Genomic DNA, 17,781 nt, shown 5'->3' with positions numbered 1-17,781 from the left:
ACTTTACTTCTCAGTGAGAGATATCACACAGGGGTTTTATGGGATTTAGCATTAGAGCTAAATTCATTCATTCATTCAGCTAAATTTGAATTCATACCATTAATTAATTTGTCTTAACTTTCCCTCATAACTCTGCATAGACAGATCTATGTGACTACATATTCCCTTTCCTGTATAAATCCATTGTCACTTTACTGTATCTAGGTATTTTTCCAGTACTGTAGTTTCATTCAGGACTTTCTGCTTGTGCTTCAGCACCTAGTTATTTAAAAATACTAAATGGAATGGAAAAATCTAAGCATACAGAAAGAAGGTGATATCTTCCTTTTTCTCCTTGGATGGCACTTAGGAGTGGCTCTGCTAGTTTGATGTCATAGTTTGTTTTAATTTTTAGTGAGGCTGCCAGTGTCTTGTTGTCTTTGTAGTTTATAAAATAAGTTATTTTTTAAAAAGGCAAAAAAAGTTTAGGGTTTCACCATTATGGACTAGGCAGTATGTGTGAAGTGGTTTGAATTAATATGTTACAAAAATCTGGTACTTAAAAAAGTTCAGCTCCCTGTCACAACTTTTTCCTCCTCATGTTTTTGATACTGGAATAGCTCTTTTTTGAAGTGGTACTACAGAGGAGGCACAGAGGCTGTTCTTTGTTAAATATCAGTCTAACCTGCAGTCTCATATAATGAAATGGTGTAATCATCGTTTTCATTGCTGTGCGGTGTCAGTAGGGTGCTCTTTAACTGTCTGTTTTCATTACTGAAATTTGCATTTCTCCAAGTACAGCCTTAATCAGATTTTGTCAGTTGATAAAATATGGACAATACTTGACCTTTCCTGGTCTCTTCCTGTGGTTTGTAGAAACTTGGTGCAATTTGGTATGAAAGATTTTTTTGTTACAGACTGTTTGGGACTGTTCAGAGTCAGGCAGAGCCTGTGTTCTGTGGGCTTTCTGCTTATGCCAGCTTATTGCCTGTCAGGTTCCCGTGGTTTGTCTTTACAGGCTAAATAAAATTGTTGATTTTGTGATAACAGCTTAGTGGTTTGTTGATGGAATATAACAGCAGCTATGTGTGTATTGAAACTATGCTCTTAGGAGATCACAAATGTTAAATAATTTTTCTATGACTTGCCGAGGTTTCACCATCAGGTTTTCACCTACACTTTTTTTGAAGATAGTTTTTAAAACAAAAAGTCGTAAAAGTGTTTCAGTTATATTTGTGTGTGTATAAAATAATCTGTGGTTTTGAAGAAAAATAATCTAAAAAGCAACCTTATTCAGGCTGACTTCAGTTTCATAGTTGATTACTGAATTGTTCACCTACATTTTCATAGGTCCAGAAACAACAAACCCTTATCAGAACACTGGATATGCAAAGCCTTTTTTGGTCCATTTTTAAAGGTTGAGGTTTCCATGTTCTTTTGGAAAAGTTTAATATAAATAATTTTTTGCATATTTGACATTTTTGCTGCTTCTCCTTTTGCAGGTCCAATGATGCACCAGCAGCCTCCCTCCCAGCAATACAACATGCCACAGGCAGGTGGCCAGCATTACCAGGGGCAGCAGCCACCAATGGGAATGATGGGCCAGGTTAACCAAGGAAATCACATGATGGGGCAGAGACAGATTCCTCCATACAGGCCACCACAGCAAGGTAGGAATTCACCTCAGTGTTTTTACACTGATTTTAAATAACCATGTTTAAAACCATTTTATATCACTTTCTTGCTTACACCAAATTTCTGTCAAGTCATTTCTTGTGACAGACTTTGTTTGCACACTCTTTTTGTCACCCTTTTTAAGGGTGGTTCTTGCAGCAAGAGATTACTGCTATCACCATGAAATGTGAAGACAAGTTTGTTTGCTTTTTCTTTTGGTTCTTTCTGAGATTATGCATCCTGAAATTATGCGTCTCAGATATGCTGATGCAGAATTCTGTTTTGAAATGTAAATGATAGGTACAAAAAAGGAACAGAATACCTACTTGGTTCTGAATTCATTCAATTACAAAAAAAGGAACAATGTTCCATGATCTTGGTTTTCTTTTTTCTTTTTAGTCCTTTTCAATAAAGAATAATTTTATTTTTAACACCTTAGTTTGTTATACACATATTCCTAAAATGAGCTCAAAACTGAAGTTTGATATATATAGTCTCAGTCTAGTGCAGCCAAACAACTGTGTGTTTGTATATGTACATAGATACATTTACTTATTTTTTTAACTAAACCAGATTACATATGTTATCTGTAATGCAACAATATGGGTGGGGAATACATTTGAGAAATATTTCTCATACTAAAATCAGAAATTAGCAGGCTTTATAACAGAGAAAACAAGTTATTTACGTATTGACTGGTTGTGGTTTTTCAGGCCCACCACAGCAGTACTCAGGCCAGGAAGACTATTATGGGGACCAATACAGTCATGGTGGACAAGGTCCTCCAGAAGGCATGAACCAGCAATATTACCCTGATGGTAATCTCTCATAAATGTTAACTTTCCCATTTTCTATACCTGCCCAATACTAATGTAGTCATATGCCCAAAATTAGGGGATGAGGCAAGAATAGTAATTGGATATCATACCTCACATTTACAAAACCTTTGAAATTCAGAATTGTTACTACAATTTTTTACAATTGTTACTAGTTTAAGTTACTATGACTAGTTAAATTTGCAACTTAAAGCATGTAATTTGAAACTCTTAACAACAGTTTTAGTATTTCAAAAGAATGGAAATAATTGGTTTTTCTCAAAGAATGGAGAGTTCCTTAGCATATCTAATATAATTGAGATGAATTTAAACAGTCATAACTTTATTATCAATAAGAGAGGGGGCGATATCCTTTTATTAAAAATTTTACTGAACTGAAAAAACTTGCTAAAAAGATGTGAGTTTTTTCTGTAAATACTTTTTTAAACTTAGTGTTTAGTTGTCATATAAGTCGCACAAATGTGTTATTGCTGACATGGTATGGGCCTTCAGTTTAACATTTATATAGGAATAAAATGGTCCTTGCCCTGAGGATATTGGAAATGTGAATCCTCTTTAGGTGTCCCCTCAGTGCTTTCAAGACAAGACTAAAACCTTGAATTTCATAAATCTGTCCTCCTACCTCTTGGAATATGGAGTGCTGAAGACTATTGGATTGTGTTATAAGTTAGAAAAGCTGAAATTAACTTGTTTTCAGGCTGAGCAGAGGCTGGGATAACAAAGATGCTGACTCCTGACTACTGTGATAACCATGTGTGCAACTTAATGGTATCTTATGAAGTTCAAGAAATGTGGTAGATCTTAATGTTTAAAAAATGTATCAGAAGCAAAGTTGTGTAATTGCCAAAGCAACTATTCATAACAAATAAAGGGATGCAAGACAGTTGTTTGAATTTAATTTCCATCAGATTGATTTTAAGATACATCAAGCCATATCTGTATAAGCTTATATGTGTTAATTTCTGGAGATGTATGTGCAGAGTTATTTTACAATTTGCATTAACTACTAATTATTCAGGTTTCATTTTGGAGCATTTATGTTCACGCATGAACACTAAATTGTTACAGGCAATTTAGTAAGGGCAGTTAGATGTTACCATCAACAGCTCTGTACCAGCATAGATTATTTCTAAGATCTGTTCCTCCTAAAGAGTCATCTTTATTATTACCTCATTATTACTCTTTCATAGAATACAAGGAGCTTATTTTAAGACTTGTTCTAACAATTATGTATGCATGTAAAATTCAGTCAGTGATGTATTGTACAGTTGCAGACCTCATAACAAAACCACTGAGTATTAGAACTGTTTTCTCCTTTCCTTACTTGTATGTAAAATTTTTATTCCAAATTTCTATTATTTAATTTCAAATGTAAACAAAATTTTGGCATATATTCTTGACCAAGTTAGAAATAAGATATATTTTTGTCGTCTGTAAGATAAAATATATGTGTACTAAAACAAACAACAGGTGGGATGCTTACGGCATGTATAGGGTTTTTAATCAGAGATGCCTGTAGTCTCTGAATAGAAAGGTTTGTTTGTAATGAATCTGCTCAGGACTGGAATGTAAGAGGAAAAGTTTTCTTAAGACCTTAAGAAGGAATTCTGTTTGTAGGGAAAACCTTGAGAGTGTTACATATCTGTCATTTAAAAACAGAATTTAATGTAGATAATGGTTCATAACTTCATTGAGCTTTATTTGTTATATTTCACACTGCTTTTAGCATATGCTTTTGAATTGGAGATCAGCAGAACAGGTGTTAGACAAAGTATGATAATTGCTTTCTTTGTTCATTCTAATTTAATTCAGGTTATTTACATGTGAAAGGCCTAAATGCTTTCATTTTTTTTTTGAGTGAAAGATGAAGTACTTCCCCCCCCCACTCCCCCAACAAGGATTATCGGAAGGTTAAGACCATCCCTTGCTGTGATGTTTCTAGAACTACTGCATTAAGCCTTTTTTTTCCCCTGTCACATGTTAATTCAATATGAAAGGAAATCATATTAATAAGTCTTTGGCTAATACAATTTAAAATTCTTTTTCATGTATATCCAGTTGAAATTTTTTTTTTTCATTTTTCTGAGAAATGAAATATTTTTAGGGTTTTCACTCAGAGGCCATTAACGTTTCTTCCTGTCTCTTGTCGAATTGATGTAGGTCATAATGATTACGGTTATCAGCAACCGTCGTATCCTGAACAAGGCTACGATAGGCCTTATGAGGATTCCTCACAACATTACTACGAAGGAGGTATCTATATACCTTCACACACATACACACATACATTCCCTTTCCTCCCCCACCCTCAACGGGAACAGAAATTCTTGCACAACACAACTTATACCCATGCAAAGCTCTTGTAGAATACTAGTTGCTGGCTGTCTTGGAAATGGCAGGGAACTTGAAGCCTTCAGAATAATTTCTTGCAAACACCTAAAATATATAACCACAATTTGCCATTCTAACAACAGTAAAATGACTAAAACACTCTAGAGATTTTTTTTTTTTTTACCTCAATGGAAATTTTTATTTTAACATAAATTTGTTGGTTCAGTTGTATATCTTTTTGTGTGTGTATATATTTTGTATAATTATAGTGCCATTAGGAAACAGCTTGCTGATCTTGTGTAGCTAGTCTGTGCTCTTGTAGCTGTCCTTAATTTTGTCTTTTTTTTTTTTTTTTTTTTTTTTTATTTTATTTAGCATAGTCATGATCTTATGACTGTGATGTTCCAGTAAATGTAATGCTCGTTTGGCAGAGATGCTGAAAATGCTGCAGTTCAACTTTGCAAAATTGGCTTTAACTGCAGTTTGTTTGGCCGAGTTCCTTCTGTTTGGTTTGAGTTTTCTTTGTTTTGTTCAGTTTTTGAAATCAATATTGCATTTTCATTTTGTTCTTGTGTTGTTGGCTGTGCATCTTAGAAGGAAAAAAATAGTAAAATAGGTATCTTTATGAGTTTTTGCTTTCTTGCAATGATCTTACAGGAAACTCGCAATACGGTCAGCAGCAAGATGCATATCAAGGACCACCCCAGCAGCAGGGTTATCCACCACAACAGCAGCAATATCCCGGCCAACAAGGCTACCCAGGACAACAGCAGGGTTATGGTAAGAACCTGAGGGTACAGACAGCTGTCACAGAAAGGACTAAGAGAGACTCTTGTTTTGTGTTGCTGCATCCCTGTTTGACCAGGTTGTGAGGCCAGGCTAGCACAGAACAGCTCTGTGCCTCCAGTTTCACTGGGCTGAGACAAGAAAACGTAGAAGGCAGCGTCTTTTGGGAATTAGATCTATTGACAGTCTAGGAGAATGTGGTAGCACAGAAAACTGAAGGTGACTAAACAGCATTGTAATGGGTGTCTGTAATTTAGAAGGACCCAGAAAGATTTCTCTTTTCTGTCCTCAGTGGGTGAATGCACTCAGAAAGATGACAAAGAATCCCTTTCATCTGTGGATTTGCCAGTTAAAACAGTCTTTTAAAAACTGGTTTAAAACTTCATTCAACATACATGAATCATTCTTTTCAAATTCTTGGACTGATCAGTAGAGAAAGGACTGTAAGCATTGACAGTGTAACTTTAAAGACACTGTGCCTTATAAATTCGCACTAGTAGTCCAAACCTCGTGATACATGGCAGGAATGAGAAATCCTCTGCCACAAGTCCCTGGATTCAAGGAAAACCTCCCAAAAAGGAAACTTAAAGCAGTAGAATGTAATTTTGGTGCATTAATTCTAAAAATCTTTGTGTCAGGAGAGCAAGTTTTACTTGCTTGCATACTGTAAAGTCATATATATTTATCACAGAAGAATGAATCTCTGAAATTCCATAAATTCCATGTATTTTAGCTTTCAGCTCTTTTGCAGGCTTAAACCTTTCAGCATTGTGTGTATGTGAGGAAATGCACGAGTAGTTTGTTTGCCATGTAGATAAATTCCAGATTCACATGAAATCCAGTTATGTTGAGACAAAGTTAAGTTTTAAGAGGATCCACTGAGATTTACCAAGTGTTCTACTTCTGGAGGTTATGGATAAATTGATAGTTCTAAAGTAATACTTGTACCTACATTCTACTAAATATAATATAGGAACAGACTGAAGATCAGTGTGGCGATCTATGTAGATCACTGCTTTGAACTTTGTAAGTAAAGAAATAAAATTGATTTATTCTGAAAGTTTAGGTTAGGAAATACTAGAAGAAAAGGGATTAGGAAATCTTTTGGAGCTACTTACCCAACATAATTCATAAAACAGAATAACATTTTTCAGTTTCTGGTTTTTAGTAGAAATTGTTACTGAAGTTCCTTTTTTTTTTCTGTGAAATGTCTCAATGAATATTTAGAATTCAGCTGTAAAGAATTACCATGAATAAATAAACCCACGTTCATTTGTCAGATGAACACAGCACTTCTAGGATGTCGTATTCTTGCTCAATTTAATATTTAATTGCTTTCTAATTTTCAAAAAGAAATCAATATCTCAGTCAATATCAATCTTTAAGGTTCGGTGGAAAGCTGAAACTGCATAGTTCAAGGGGATTTGAGGCCTGAGGAGAATGGTAATAGCCTGTGGAGCTTTTCTTCTCCAGGTTGTCTTTCCACTCTTACAGATCCAGAATTACTGAAGGAGTTACCAGCTGATGTCATCTTAATGTCCAATGTCTGTAGCTAAAACTACCCCTCTCTAGCACTGAATCACAGTTGCTAAAATGCATCTGTTCCTTCTGAGGGGAGGGGAAAAAAAGCCTTGGTTTGTTTAAAAGAAAGCATTTCTGAAGAGCTACAAATCTTCAGCTCTGAAAAACAGAGACCCAATTTTCAAGGGGTGGTATTGAAAAAGCTAGTAGATCCACTGCAAAGGATTCGTAGAGAGTGACACTGGAATACAGAGTATGCCATCTCTTCCAGTGCTGGAGGAGATGGGGATAATTTTGTTTGGAACATGGCTTCCTGATGGTGGTAACATGCAGCTTCCAGTGGTGGACAGGCCAAATCCCTATGAATAGTAACAAAGTTACTGTTCAAAAGAACTGCTAATACTATTGCAAAAGAACTACTTCTGTTACAGACAAAAAAAGAATGGAGTCCAAGTTTTGGGTTGTTTTCCTAGCCTTTTTCTGGAAAGTTAATATTACCAAAGGAGTATGGAGTAGAGGGTGCTTTTTTCCATTTCACAATAGCTTTTACTGCTAGTCACATCTCACATTTTATACATATATAACTTGTTTGCCTGACACCCCATCCATGATTGCCTGCTGTGGTGTGAGACTCCACTTTGTAGCAGCACAGTACTGCGGGTCTCCTCAAAAAAAGGTCCAAATGTTAAACATTGCTGGTTATCTGGCTGCTCTTGGCATTAGAAAATTCTGGAATTAAAGCAGCGTGTATCAGGAGACTGTCTTCCTAAATCCTGGAAAGAGCTCATGTTTATCATTTCTTGCTTTGTTTTTCTCTGTCCTGTGACCTTGTATGTAGAACTACATGCATTGATATTAAATAATGAATATATAAATAAAAGTAAATGTTTCTGTGGTTGGAGCACAGGCCCTGGCAGCAAAGGTACTTTCCAGGGGGAGGGGGGTGGGCCACTGAAAAGACTTAATTGCACAGTGGTGACATTTCTTAGTCCTGGTTACTTGTAAAATTCAGTTTTTCCTATTCTCTTCTTTCCAACATCTTAAGCACTCTTTTTTTATTTCTTCTTTTTTTTTTTTTCTGCTTCATTTAATGATCCCCAGGCCCTTCCCAGAGTGGTCCAGGGCCTCAATATCCCAATTATCCACAAGGACAAGGACAGCAGTATGGGGGATACAGACCCACACAGCCTGGGCCACCACAACCACCACAGCAGAGGCCTTATGGATATGACCAGGTATTCTTTTGTTTGATGAGAAAGTTGTGATACTTACACTCTCATTTGATAATCTCAGATTTTGGACATTTAAACTAATGAATTTTAGGACATGGTCTTCCAAGTATGTGTGTACAATTCTCATGGAGTTTATTTCTTGGCAAGTTACCAAGAATCATTTGTATGGAATTGTGATTAGTCATTCTCTCTTGTGTTTGCTAAGTTTTAATGCAATTTGGCTAATTGAGGCCTTCCCAGCAGTATTTTTGGATGTTAAAAATTAAGGTGATGTGTTTCATAGTCTTATGGTGAATGACTTATATGAAAAATGAGGTTTCTAAATCTCATGGTGGACCATTTTTCATTACTTCTTTGCAATAGAAATGGTTGAATTTATTTTCCACAAACACAAATCATAATCATAATCTTCCTCTTCAGTTGCAAAAGCACCTCAGGCATGCAGCTGAGGTTCTTCAGCTGCAGAGCTTATGGGGAGACATGAAACCTGGTTTTGCACAGATTTTCTCTGAGCAGTATAAGGGAGCAGTGAACATGGGAAAGAAGAGACCTGAAAATCAACTGCTTTACTCCTATCACTGCTAAGACAAGATTAAAACAAACAATTACTACCAAAACTTTAGGCTGGACTTGTAGTGAAGGGCTCACATAAAAAAGCTGTCTTAGAATTCAAGGATGAAGCAGGTTTTGTTCCTGTAAAAGGTACTAACTTGTAAAAATCCAAACTTTTTGCTGTGTATAATTCAGAAATGTCATTAAAATGTACACTGTTACTTTCCTTGGTATAAATAATGTTAAGATTAACTAAATGATAAAGTTGAGGTTCTTTAAAATAAAATCCTACTATGTCAGTAGAAGATCAGTTGAACTTTCAAGAAAAACTTCTCTGAGGAAGTGAAAATTGCCCATGATTTTAAAGGACAGTTGTCTTTCCTTCTACAGAAATTAGAAAAGACAAGGAAGAAGGAACAAAGTCTCAGTGTGGTAGTTTAGAGATGCAGTTAGTTTTAATTATTTAACAGATAAAATGTTTATGCACTGAACCAGTAGCTTCCTCTGAAAACAATAAGCTACAGGAGAATACTTTGCTTGTGGCCAGTATAGGATCAAGGAAACTTAATCACAATTTACTGAGTTTTTTCCAGCTTTCCTTGTAGTAGAAGTGGATAACCCTTTCTGCTGATAGGCTGTGCTCCTCCAGTTTGTGCAATCTTAAGTTCCACTGGGAAACTCAATTATAGAAGACCTCTCTTTCATACTGGCCATTCCCATAGGAGTTGTGCTGCTTAAATTCTCATCTGGCAGCTGTTGTGAAACACTTCTTCATGACTGATTGTTATATTATAATGGAACATAACTGACATTGCAACATGAAACTAAAATGTAAAATACTGCCTTGTTGTGGTAGTACTTTACATGGAATTGTGGCAGGATCAGTTTGGAGTGTGTTCACTTCCTAACACAGTACTTCTTTCTGCAATCCTTGAACCCTGGGGTGAAGGATCATGGTAAGCTTATAGTGCTGATGCTTTCACCTCTGTCCACCTCTGCAGTACATGACATTCTGTCAAAAGAAATAGAGAATATCAATAAGGGTGGTAATTCTGTGTATTAGATCTATGGATTAATTGTCTCCCGCAGGATATGTGGACCAGTTCTTCATGTTCCCCAGGATGTGCCTTGGTTTTGAAATAAATGTACCATTTTTCTCTAATGCTTGATATATCAATGATTTCAGGTACCTCTGTGTCATGGTTAGTTCCTAAATTACTTTGAATTTAGGTGACCTTGACTTTTTGAAATAATTTCCAAAGTTTAAATGACTTTTTTGAAATAATTTCCAAAATTAATCCCCATCTTTGGTTTTTTGATAATGTTCTGCTAATTTCACAGCAGCCTATTGAATGTAAAGGTATAGTCTTTTAATCAAATCAGGTTCCTGGCCTTAAATTTATGTCTTTACTTCTACATTAAAGCACAAAGTAACTGTAGTGAGATGAAACTACACTAGTTACTCATTGTTTACTTTTGTTTCTTTTTATTATCACAGTTTATTTGGATGGTCTTCCAATTACAGCTTTAAATTCAGAAAAATACACCTTGTGGTCTAATTATGTATTTTGCTTTTTATTTAGGGTCAATATGGAAATTATCAACAGTGAAAAAGTACTCGCATTCCGGTAGGCAAAATCTATTAGCAGCCATATTGTCTCCTCAGCACTGTGGACATCTTCCCAAGATGAGAACTTCCCATTCCATCTAGATTTTGGAAAAATCTTGTGGCTGTTTTATGGTACACAGTCGTTATGGGTTAATTGTTAAAGACTGTAGATTCTCAGAAACTAGTTTCACAACTCTACTCTAGATGGCAATATTGGACAGAAAATCTGTGATATAACAATTTTCAGTGAGTTGAGAGCTGTATGTCAAATATACTGTTACAGACTGAGAGGTGCGAACAGCTTTGTATGTTTATGAAGGTTATGGGAATTTAATATTTTTTCCACAGATTTTTTTTGTAGGGGGAAAGGGGAAATGCACACTTTTTACAGCAGCAATATTTTGTATATTATGTTTTTCATGTGTCGAATATGCAAGACAGTACACTACTGGCTGGGCAGGATAACAAACCTACTGTTAAAAATGGGTAGGGGCATGGTAAATGCTTGATTGTATTAGTCTTGAAATTGTGTACAATAAAGATAACAGTGAAAAGATGGAGAGCATTCTATGTCACTGATGGGTTCACGTACAAAGATTGAGAATCCCAGTTATCTAAATGGGAACATTATTAAGGACAGTGTAATATAGTCTTGTGCAAAGATGAATTTTTTAAGCTTTTCAATTTTTCTGAGTGAAACGGTTTTGTAAAAATTGTTTTTAACATAGTTTGACAATTTTCTGCAACATTTTTTGGGTAACAAGATAAACGTTTGGGTTTTATTTCTCAAGGGTTTTGTCAGAGCTTTGCATAAGCAAGCTGTAATCCTTCTTAATAATTGCAATAACAAAGAAAATGACAAGTGTTAATTTTACTTGGCTTGAATATGCAAAGAACTTGAAAAAGAATATGGAGAACAGGACTGTATTGTATAAGTGTATTTTAACCTTTAGTTGAATAATTTGTATGTATCAATATAGCCTAGAGGACTTTGTAAAACCTATCTAAACTTTTGTTGTGGTTTAGGAACAGTATTCCCCAGTTTTAGTGTTCCCACTGACACGCTCCAAACCACGCACCGCCGCTCGCTTGCTGCCCGCTCTCCGTCCCCTCCCTTGTGGCAGGCTGGAGAGGAGATTTGGAGGCACAAAAGGTAAAGATCACGGCTTGGGAGAACAATTTACTGGAAACAGCAAAGAAATAAGGAAACAAAAGTAACGGCAACAATACCAGTGCCAGGAGGGGGCAAGAAGGAGGTGAAGGCTTCACAGCGGTTGAGTGCTCACCACCAGAGCCCGTTCCACCCCACACTAGCCAGCCTGGAAGGGTCCCCAGAAAACGAGGTGTCCCCTCCTGGCTGCTGCAAAAGTTAACCCCGTCCTGGCCGGAACCAGGACAGCTTTCCTAACTGGGAGTTAATAACTTTAGAAAAAGGGGCATTTTTGTTTGCCCATTTTTCATATTGGTTAACATGAGACCAAGGGGATGTTTTATAACATCAAGTATAAAACCTTGAGGCAAATGCCAAATTTTGTTTTGAACTGCATTAATACTTACAGTGTTGCATGTGAGAGAGAGGCAGCACCTTGATCAATAACAATAGTACACAAAAAAATTGGTTTTGAAATTGCCCTTCAACTATGTATCAGATAAATAAATGGATATTCTGTTCTGCAGAAATATATGCATTCAAGAATCCCTGGCAACTCTTTATAATTTATAAAACTTAAGATTAACCCAGGAGTAAAATAATATTTTGTTTTTTTCAGTTTGCAATCAATGTTCAGGGGGAAAAAAACCAAAAACCTGGTGTTCCTAGTGTGACATTATATCTGGAAAACAAGATTTTCAATTTGTGCATCCTTTTTAAAGGGAAAACAGTTTTCTTGAAGTCGATAGAAAATACACATCAAGGTTTGAACAGATACGGCATGAGGAACATTATTATGAATTAAAAGCTTGTAGGTTCTGTGCCAATTTTCCACCACTGTGTACTTCATTGCTATTTAAAACTGTACTCCATCAATTCTAACGGAAGAATAAATTATTTGTGATTTTAATTTTCTCATTTGTTTCTTTAAATTAGATCCCTATCACTCTGATGTCTCATCTGGAGACTCTGCTGTGGGTTTTGATTTTAAAGACGTTTGGCCAGAATAACCAAACCTTATTTGCAGTCTAGGACTTTATCAAAATTCTCTTGCCATAGCCAAGTTAATTAGAATTAACTGTTCAGTAATCAGCGTGTTGTGTAGGTTGTTTGTTAAGAAATTCTTCCTCTGAAAATGAAGGTCCATGAGGCTATAATCAAGATGACTGAATTAGATAAATGAGTTGACGAGGCAAAAATGTGTTGAACCCAACCTGGTGTAGATACGTTATCTCATTTGAAATAGGCTCAACTGACATTAAGAAATAATTTGTCTTGCCAACCCATCTTCTGTTGTCTTATTCTCCTTTTTAATGGAAACTAAAATTGCAGTTTTAATAAGCAGAATTTCCTCCAGGGTTTCCCTCCTAGAGACTACTGCATTTGCAAGGTTTAATTGTTTTATAACAGTCCTGTTTCGTAAAACTTTTTAATTGGTGGTGACAAAAATTACCTTATTCCTCTGATACTATGCCAAAAGAACAACTTGAAAGGAGATAGCTCCATGCAGAAATATTTCTACTAAAACTATATATTAAAAAGGAACTTGTGTTCCCTAAACTAAAGAAGCAGGAGTGCATGACAGGACCAGGAGGAAATGGCAAGATACAAGGTGCATTTTACTGTCTTCCTTATTAAATAAAATCCAGCCAACAGGAAACTAGTAAAAAAGGTGTTGCAAGTGGCATTTTACATTCAGAATATAGAAAATAATAGGGGGACTGACACAGCAAGTCAAATATATGAGCAGAAATGATAAAAATGTTAAGAGTAAAGAGAAGGGGTTAATGCATTCAGTGACTTTTAGTTATCATAGGGTTATGATTTTTGTCGTTGTATTTTTCTCTCTTAAGGCTGTTTTATTTCCTTTTCTGCTCTGTGAATAACTCGCAGAAGGGAGAAGCTGGCTCCCTGTTTCAATTGAAATTAACTTCACAATGTTGGCCATAAGGAAGCAAATGTGCTGCTTTATAGGCAGGGTAAATGTATCATTTTGCAAAAGACATGCTTCCATTTTCATACCTAAATTACTCTAAAATGTGTAAAGTAATAGATTTTATTTTTTTAGAAAATGTACCTGATTAAAGAGGGGCAAGGACTTCAGTGCAAAAATATTGTTGTATTTCTACCGTTTTCACCACAGAGGATGCTGAAAGACTACAATGTGATAAAAAAATAGCAGATTATAGAATAAAAAAAAACCAACTTAAATTTACAAAATTAAGAGAAGCTGTTACTTCAGCAAGTCTAAGTAGAGTTCTGCCAGAAGCCCTGAAGAAGTTCAGAAAGAAAGTAGCAGGCTTTCCCTACATGAACAATTGGTGTATCATAAAACAGAAGCATAAGGGTGAAATTAAGCCAAACAAACCTTCTGACATGAATAGATACCTGGATAAAGTAGTAAGTTAAAGGAAACAAACGACATCCTAAGCTAAATTACATACTCATTAAAAAAGAAAAAAGATAAAGCTGACCCTCAGTCTGTTATAGTAATAACCCATAGCACAGTCTGATGGAATTGATCTTTAAGTTCACAAAGCATGAAGTTCTCTGAGAAGCTGCTATCATAAAAATAAAGCATGGAGTAAGGTTGACTGTGAAGCACTAGGAATGGGATAAGGCAGCAAAGGAGAATAGAATAAATGCTAAATATCGTAAGTGAAGGAGATTGGTAGTAAGTTTTGCTGGCGCTCTGTTGATCACTGATTAACACTTAAATTGGAGAAAAGGGTATTTTGATAACAACATGAGGTGGAAGTGGTGAGATTATGCAGGACTTAAAACTGGAAATGTAACATACATAGCAGAACTTTAGAAATTACTGATGTTTACAAATACAGTACTGGGTGAGATAATTCCTTTTTACCCATGCCCAGCTATTCAGCTGTCAGGAGTATTCCAGCAGCTAGCACAGGAAAAGTTCTGTTCAATGGGTGTCAGGACTCACAGTGCTACCAAAATACTCAAAAAGCTGTGCTATGGAATGCTTAACAAAATACCATTTTTTCAGTTCAGAATTACTGTGTTCAACCTTGTCCCACATCAAAAAGATAGCTCATGTAAAAGGTGAGTAACAAATGGCCGAGGACAAATACAGTATGTTTGGGATTATTTCAAATGTCAGTATGTAAACCAGCAGTAAATAGCAGTTTAATTTTTGTAAGAGTACAGACAACATGACCAAAATTAAAAACAACACTTTTGAAATTGATAAAATGCTTCTTATGGCACGCAGAACTGCAGACTCAATCCCATGGGTTTAGTAGGATTAAAAAATGAATTGGATAGATGTACAATAATGTAAAATTGGTTAGGTTGGAAAAGATCTTTAAGACCAGCAAGTGCAAACATTAGGCAAGCACAGCCAAGTCTACCAGTAGCCCATGTCCCCAGGTGCCATGTCTATTAAATACATCCAGGGATGCCAACTCCACCACTTCACTGGGCAGCCTGTTCCAATGTTTGATAACCCTTTTGGAAAAGAAACTTTTTCCAAATATCAGATGTAAACCTCCCCATGTGCAATTTGTCCTGTCTCCTGTGATTTGGGAGTAAAGCCTGACCCTCACTTCGCTGCAACCTCATTTCACGTGAACAATTAAATTAGGGCAGATGAAAAGCTGAATTTGAAAGAATGTTAAAACCTCATGCTTTACAGCTTTATGCAATTAGCAGCATTCTAGAGTGTAGAATATATTTTTTCTGTTGGTGCCTTGACAATAAATGTTGGGAGTATATTTTGATTTTTTTTTATAATTGTCACATTTAGAATGTCACTCTGCAGAACCTGGAAGTGGGCATCACTAGCAGAAGACTGTTGGTGTATATTCCAGAATCAAACTGAGGCTGAACTGGGTAGCAACGTTCTATTCAGAAGGCTATTTTTTTGCCATGGTGAAATACATCTCGAAAATAATGTGAATAGCAAAATACTTACACTTCAGTCTTGCAAGATGCTGGCTGGGTACTTTCACTCAACTCTCTTAAGCTTCCCATGACATAATTTTTCAGGAACAATTCTGACTAATCCAGCATAATGTCCGTTTTCCCCTGCTTGAGATCTAACAATTTTACAAGAGATTTTTCTGTTTTCTATAGATAAAGTTCTCTAATTTTCTCTTAACTATTCACCTGTTGGTCTTAGGAAATGAAGGTAGTTCAGTATGCCAGTGGCTTTACATATGATAGGTACACCTCAGGTTTTTGGTGGGAATTGCTGTGGGGCTGGAAAGAAAGCTGCTGGAATAGTCTGCGAACTCTTCAGAGCACTGCGTTATTTTCACTTGCCTTGGCACTTTTTAAACAAATGGTGTGGGTGAATTGCCATATAAATGCTTTTGCATTTTAGTTTATAATTTTCATTTAATCTCAAAGTTAATTTTACACAGCATAAATTCTAATCACCTACTGCAGTTGGTGTTGCCAGAAGTGCGCTGGCATCTTGACACAGGTTCATTACAAATACTTTTACAGAAAAATGCCATTTGTGAGGGCAGGCTTGATAGAAACACACATTTTGTTTTTATAAAATTAAGTTCTATCAATTGTACTTCTTGATGCTTTTAGCAAATTTCAAGTCAACCATTTTTGAGCTCCTGTATTAAGCTGCCACATTGACATTTTTCCACATGTGGCTTTTCTCAGCCCAGAGCCTTTAGACTTTCTTTCCACAGGGCTACAATGTAAACAAGCTCCACAGTTCTTAGAGTTTCTTTCTAAATGCTAATTATGGCCTTACTTGTTAAGATAGTTTTTGGGCAAGTTGATGCAGTGTCAGTCTCAAAGGTTAATGATCAGAATCTCTCTCACTCAGTCTCTCTCTCTCTCTCTCTCTCTCTCTCTCTCTCTCTCTTTTTTAAACCCAGCAAGGATGCAGATTATTTAAGAGCCAGCTAGCTCTTCTTAGAGCACCTAAATAAGTGTATCTATCTGCTCACAAAACTGTTTCCAGCTTGGCAAAAATGTTTGTCTTCTATCATGGAATGCCTTCTTTAGAAGCTTACTGGTGCATTAAAAGGCTTCTGTCTATAAAGACCAGAGTTTCTGATTTCATAAGCACAGAGATCCTGCCCATCTGAGTATGACAAAATATTTGCTAGAGTGAGACTGGTTTAGGATTTATTGCCTGCTTCAGTGTCCATGTAGGCTCGGGAAAGGTATGCATGTGGCAAACCTGAAGCAGCATGAAGGTTTCTGTTGTATCCCCCAGAATTTTTGGTCGATGGCAAGAGGTTGATTTTAGGACCACAATAGATGCGTGGTGATTACAAGGATATCTGTCACGGCTGCAAGCACCTTGTGTGCGTGCTAACATGTCTAATGGAGCCTGTGTTCATTGGTGTTCAGCTGTTGCTGTGGTCCTGCTCTAAAGACAGCACTGACACACTCTTGCCTCATCTTAGTTCGAAGTTGCCCATGTTATTTGCCCATCAGTTTCACATTGCTTCATGTTTTCTGGCTCTCTGGCTGCAAGAAAAGGAAGGCAGAAAAGCAGGAGTCTTATGTGAGACTCACTCTGCTGACAAGGAGCTTGAGACTAATTGATTTGACTGCTTCAGTAGCTCTTTTGACTGTTTAGAAATCTGGAGTTTAAAATGAGGCAGACCTGAGATCTGCAGGCCAGGCACGATAGAGGTGACTGGCTGTCCAGGATTTCTTGATACTATGCCCCATTTTTATTGCATAAGTGACCACTGACAGCAGCTGGTCACTTGGCACTTGGCTGCACATCCTGCTTGTATCAGCTCTTTGGGAAGAGTGAGCTTGTGGGTCAAAGCCCCTTTTGGGCTGCCTGCTTTTCATTGAGAGTTGTTGCAAGAGGATGCTGCAGGGTGCTGTGGTGCTGGTGAGTGTGTGGTTGTGTCTTTGCAAAAGGTTGATCACCAGTAGCTTGTAGGCTACCCCGTGTTGTGGCATCAGTAGTGCAGTTTGTATATATAGATGAATATTAAGAAGCTCTCTCCTTTGTGGCTGCTTCTCATAGTGGGACCACGTTAGCCATCTGTTTGTTGTTGTAAGCCATGGCATGTTGTAAGCTGTAGCTTACCTTTTGTCCATGCTCATCTTCTAGAAGGGTAACAGGCAAGACTCTCCTGGACACCTGACAAAAAT

At 36.6% G+C, this 17,781-nt stretch overlaps 1 protein-coding gene across 3 annotated transcripts in view; it reads left to right on the top strand.

Annotated features, from left to right (window-relative positions):
- The window catches only part of SS18 (SS18 subunit of BAF chromatin remodeling complex), a 42,967-nt gene extending 30,729 nt beyond the window's left edge, over nt 1-12,238 (top strand). The window contains exons 6-11 of one of the 3 annotated variants that reach the window (XM_058832615.1): nt 1,482-1,649; nt 2,367-2,471; nt 4,650-4,742; nt 5,478-5,600; nt 8,229-8,362; nt 10,495-12,238. In XM_058832615.1, the coding sequence (XP_058688598.1) occupies nt 1,482-1,649; nt 2,367-2,471; nt 4,650-4,742; nt 5,478-5,600; nt 8,229-8,362; nt 10,495-10,521 (650 nt within the window). In that variant the 3' untranslated portion in view covers nt 10,522-12,238. The remainder of the gene's footprint in view (nt 1-1,481; nt 1,650-2,366; nt 2,472-4,649; nt 4,743-5,477; nt 5,601-8,228; nt 8,363-10,494) is intronic. The other 2 variants (XM_058832616.1, XM_058832618.1) reach the window with 2 other exon arrangements.
- Nucleotides 12,239-17,781: the final 5,543 nt, after the last annotated feature.

The sequence above is a fragment of the Poecile atricapillus genome, chromosome 2 (genome assembly GCF_030490865.1).
Source record: "Poecile atricapillus isolate bPoeAtr1 chromosome 2, bPoeAtr1.hap1, whole genome shotgun sequence".
Classification (NCBI taxonomy): Eukaryota; Metazoa; Chordata; class Aves; order Passeriformes; family Paridae; genus Poecile; species Poecile atricapillus.
The sequence above is the reverse complement of the archived record's forward strand: the minus strand, read 5'-3'. Positions and strand labels throughout refer to the sequence as shown.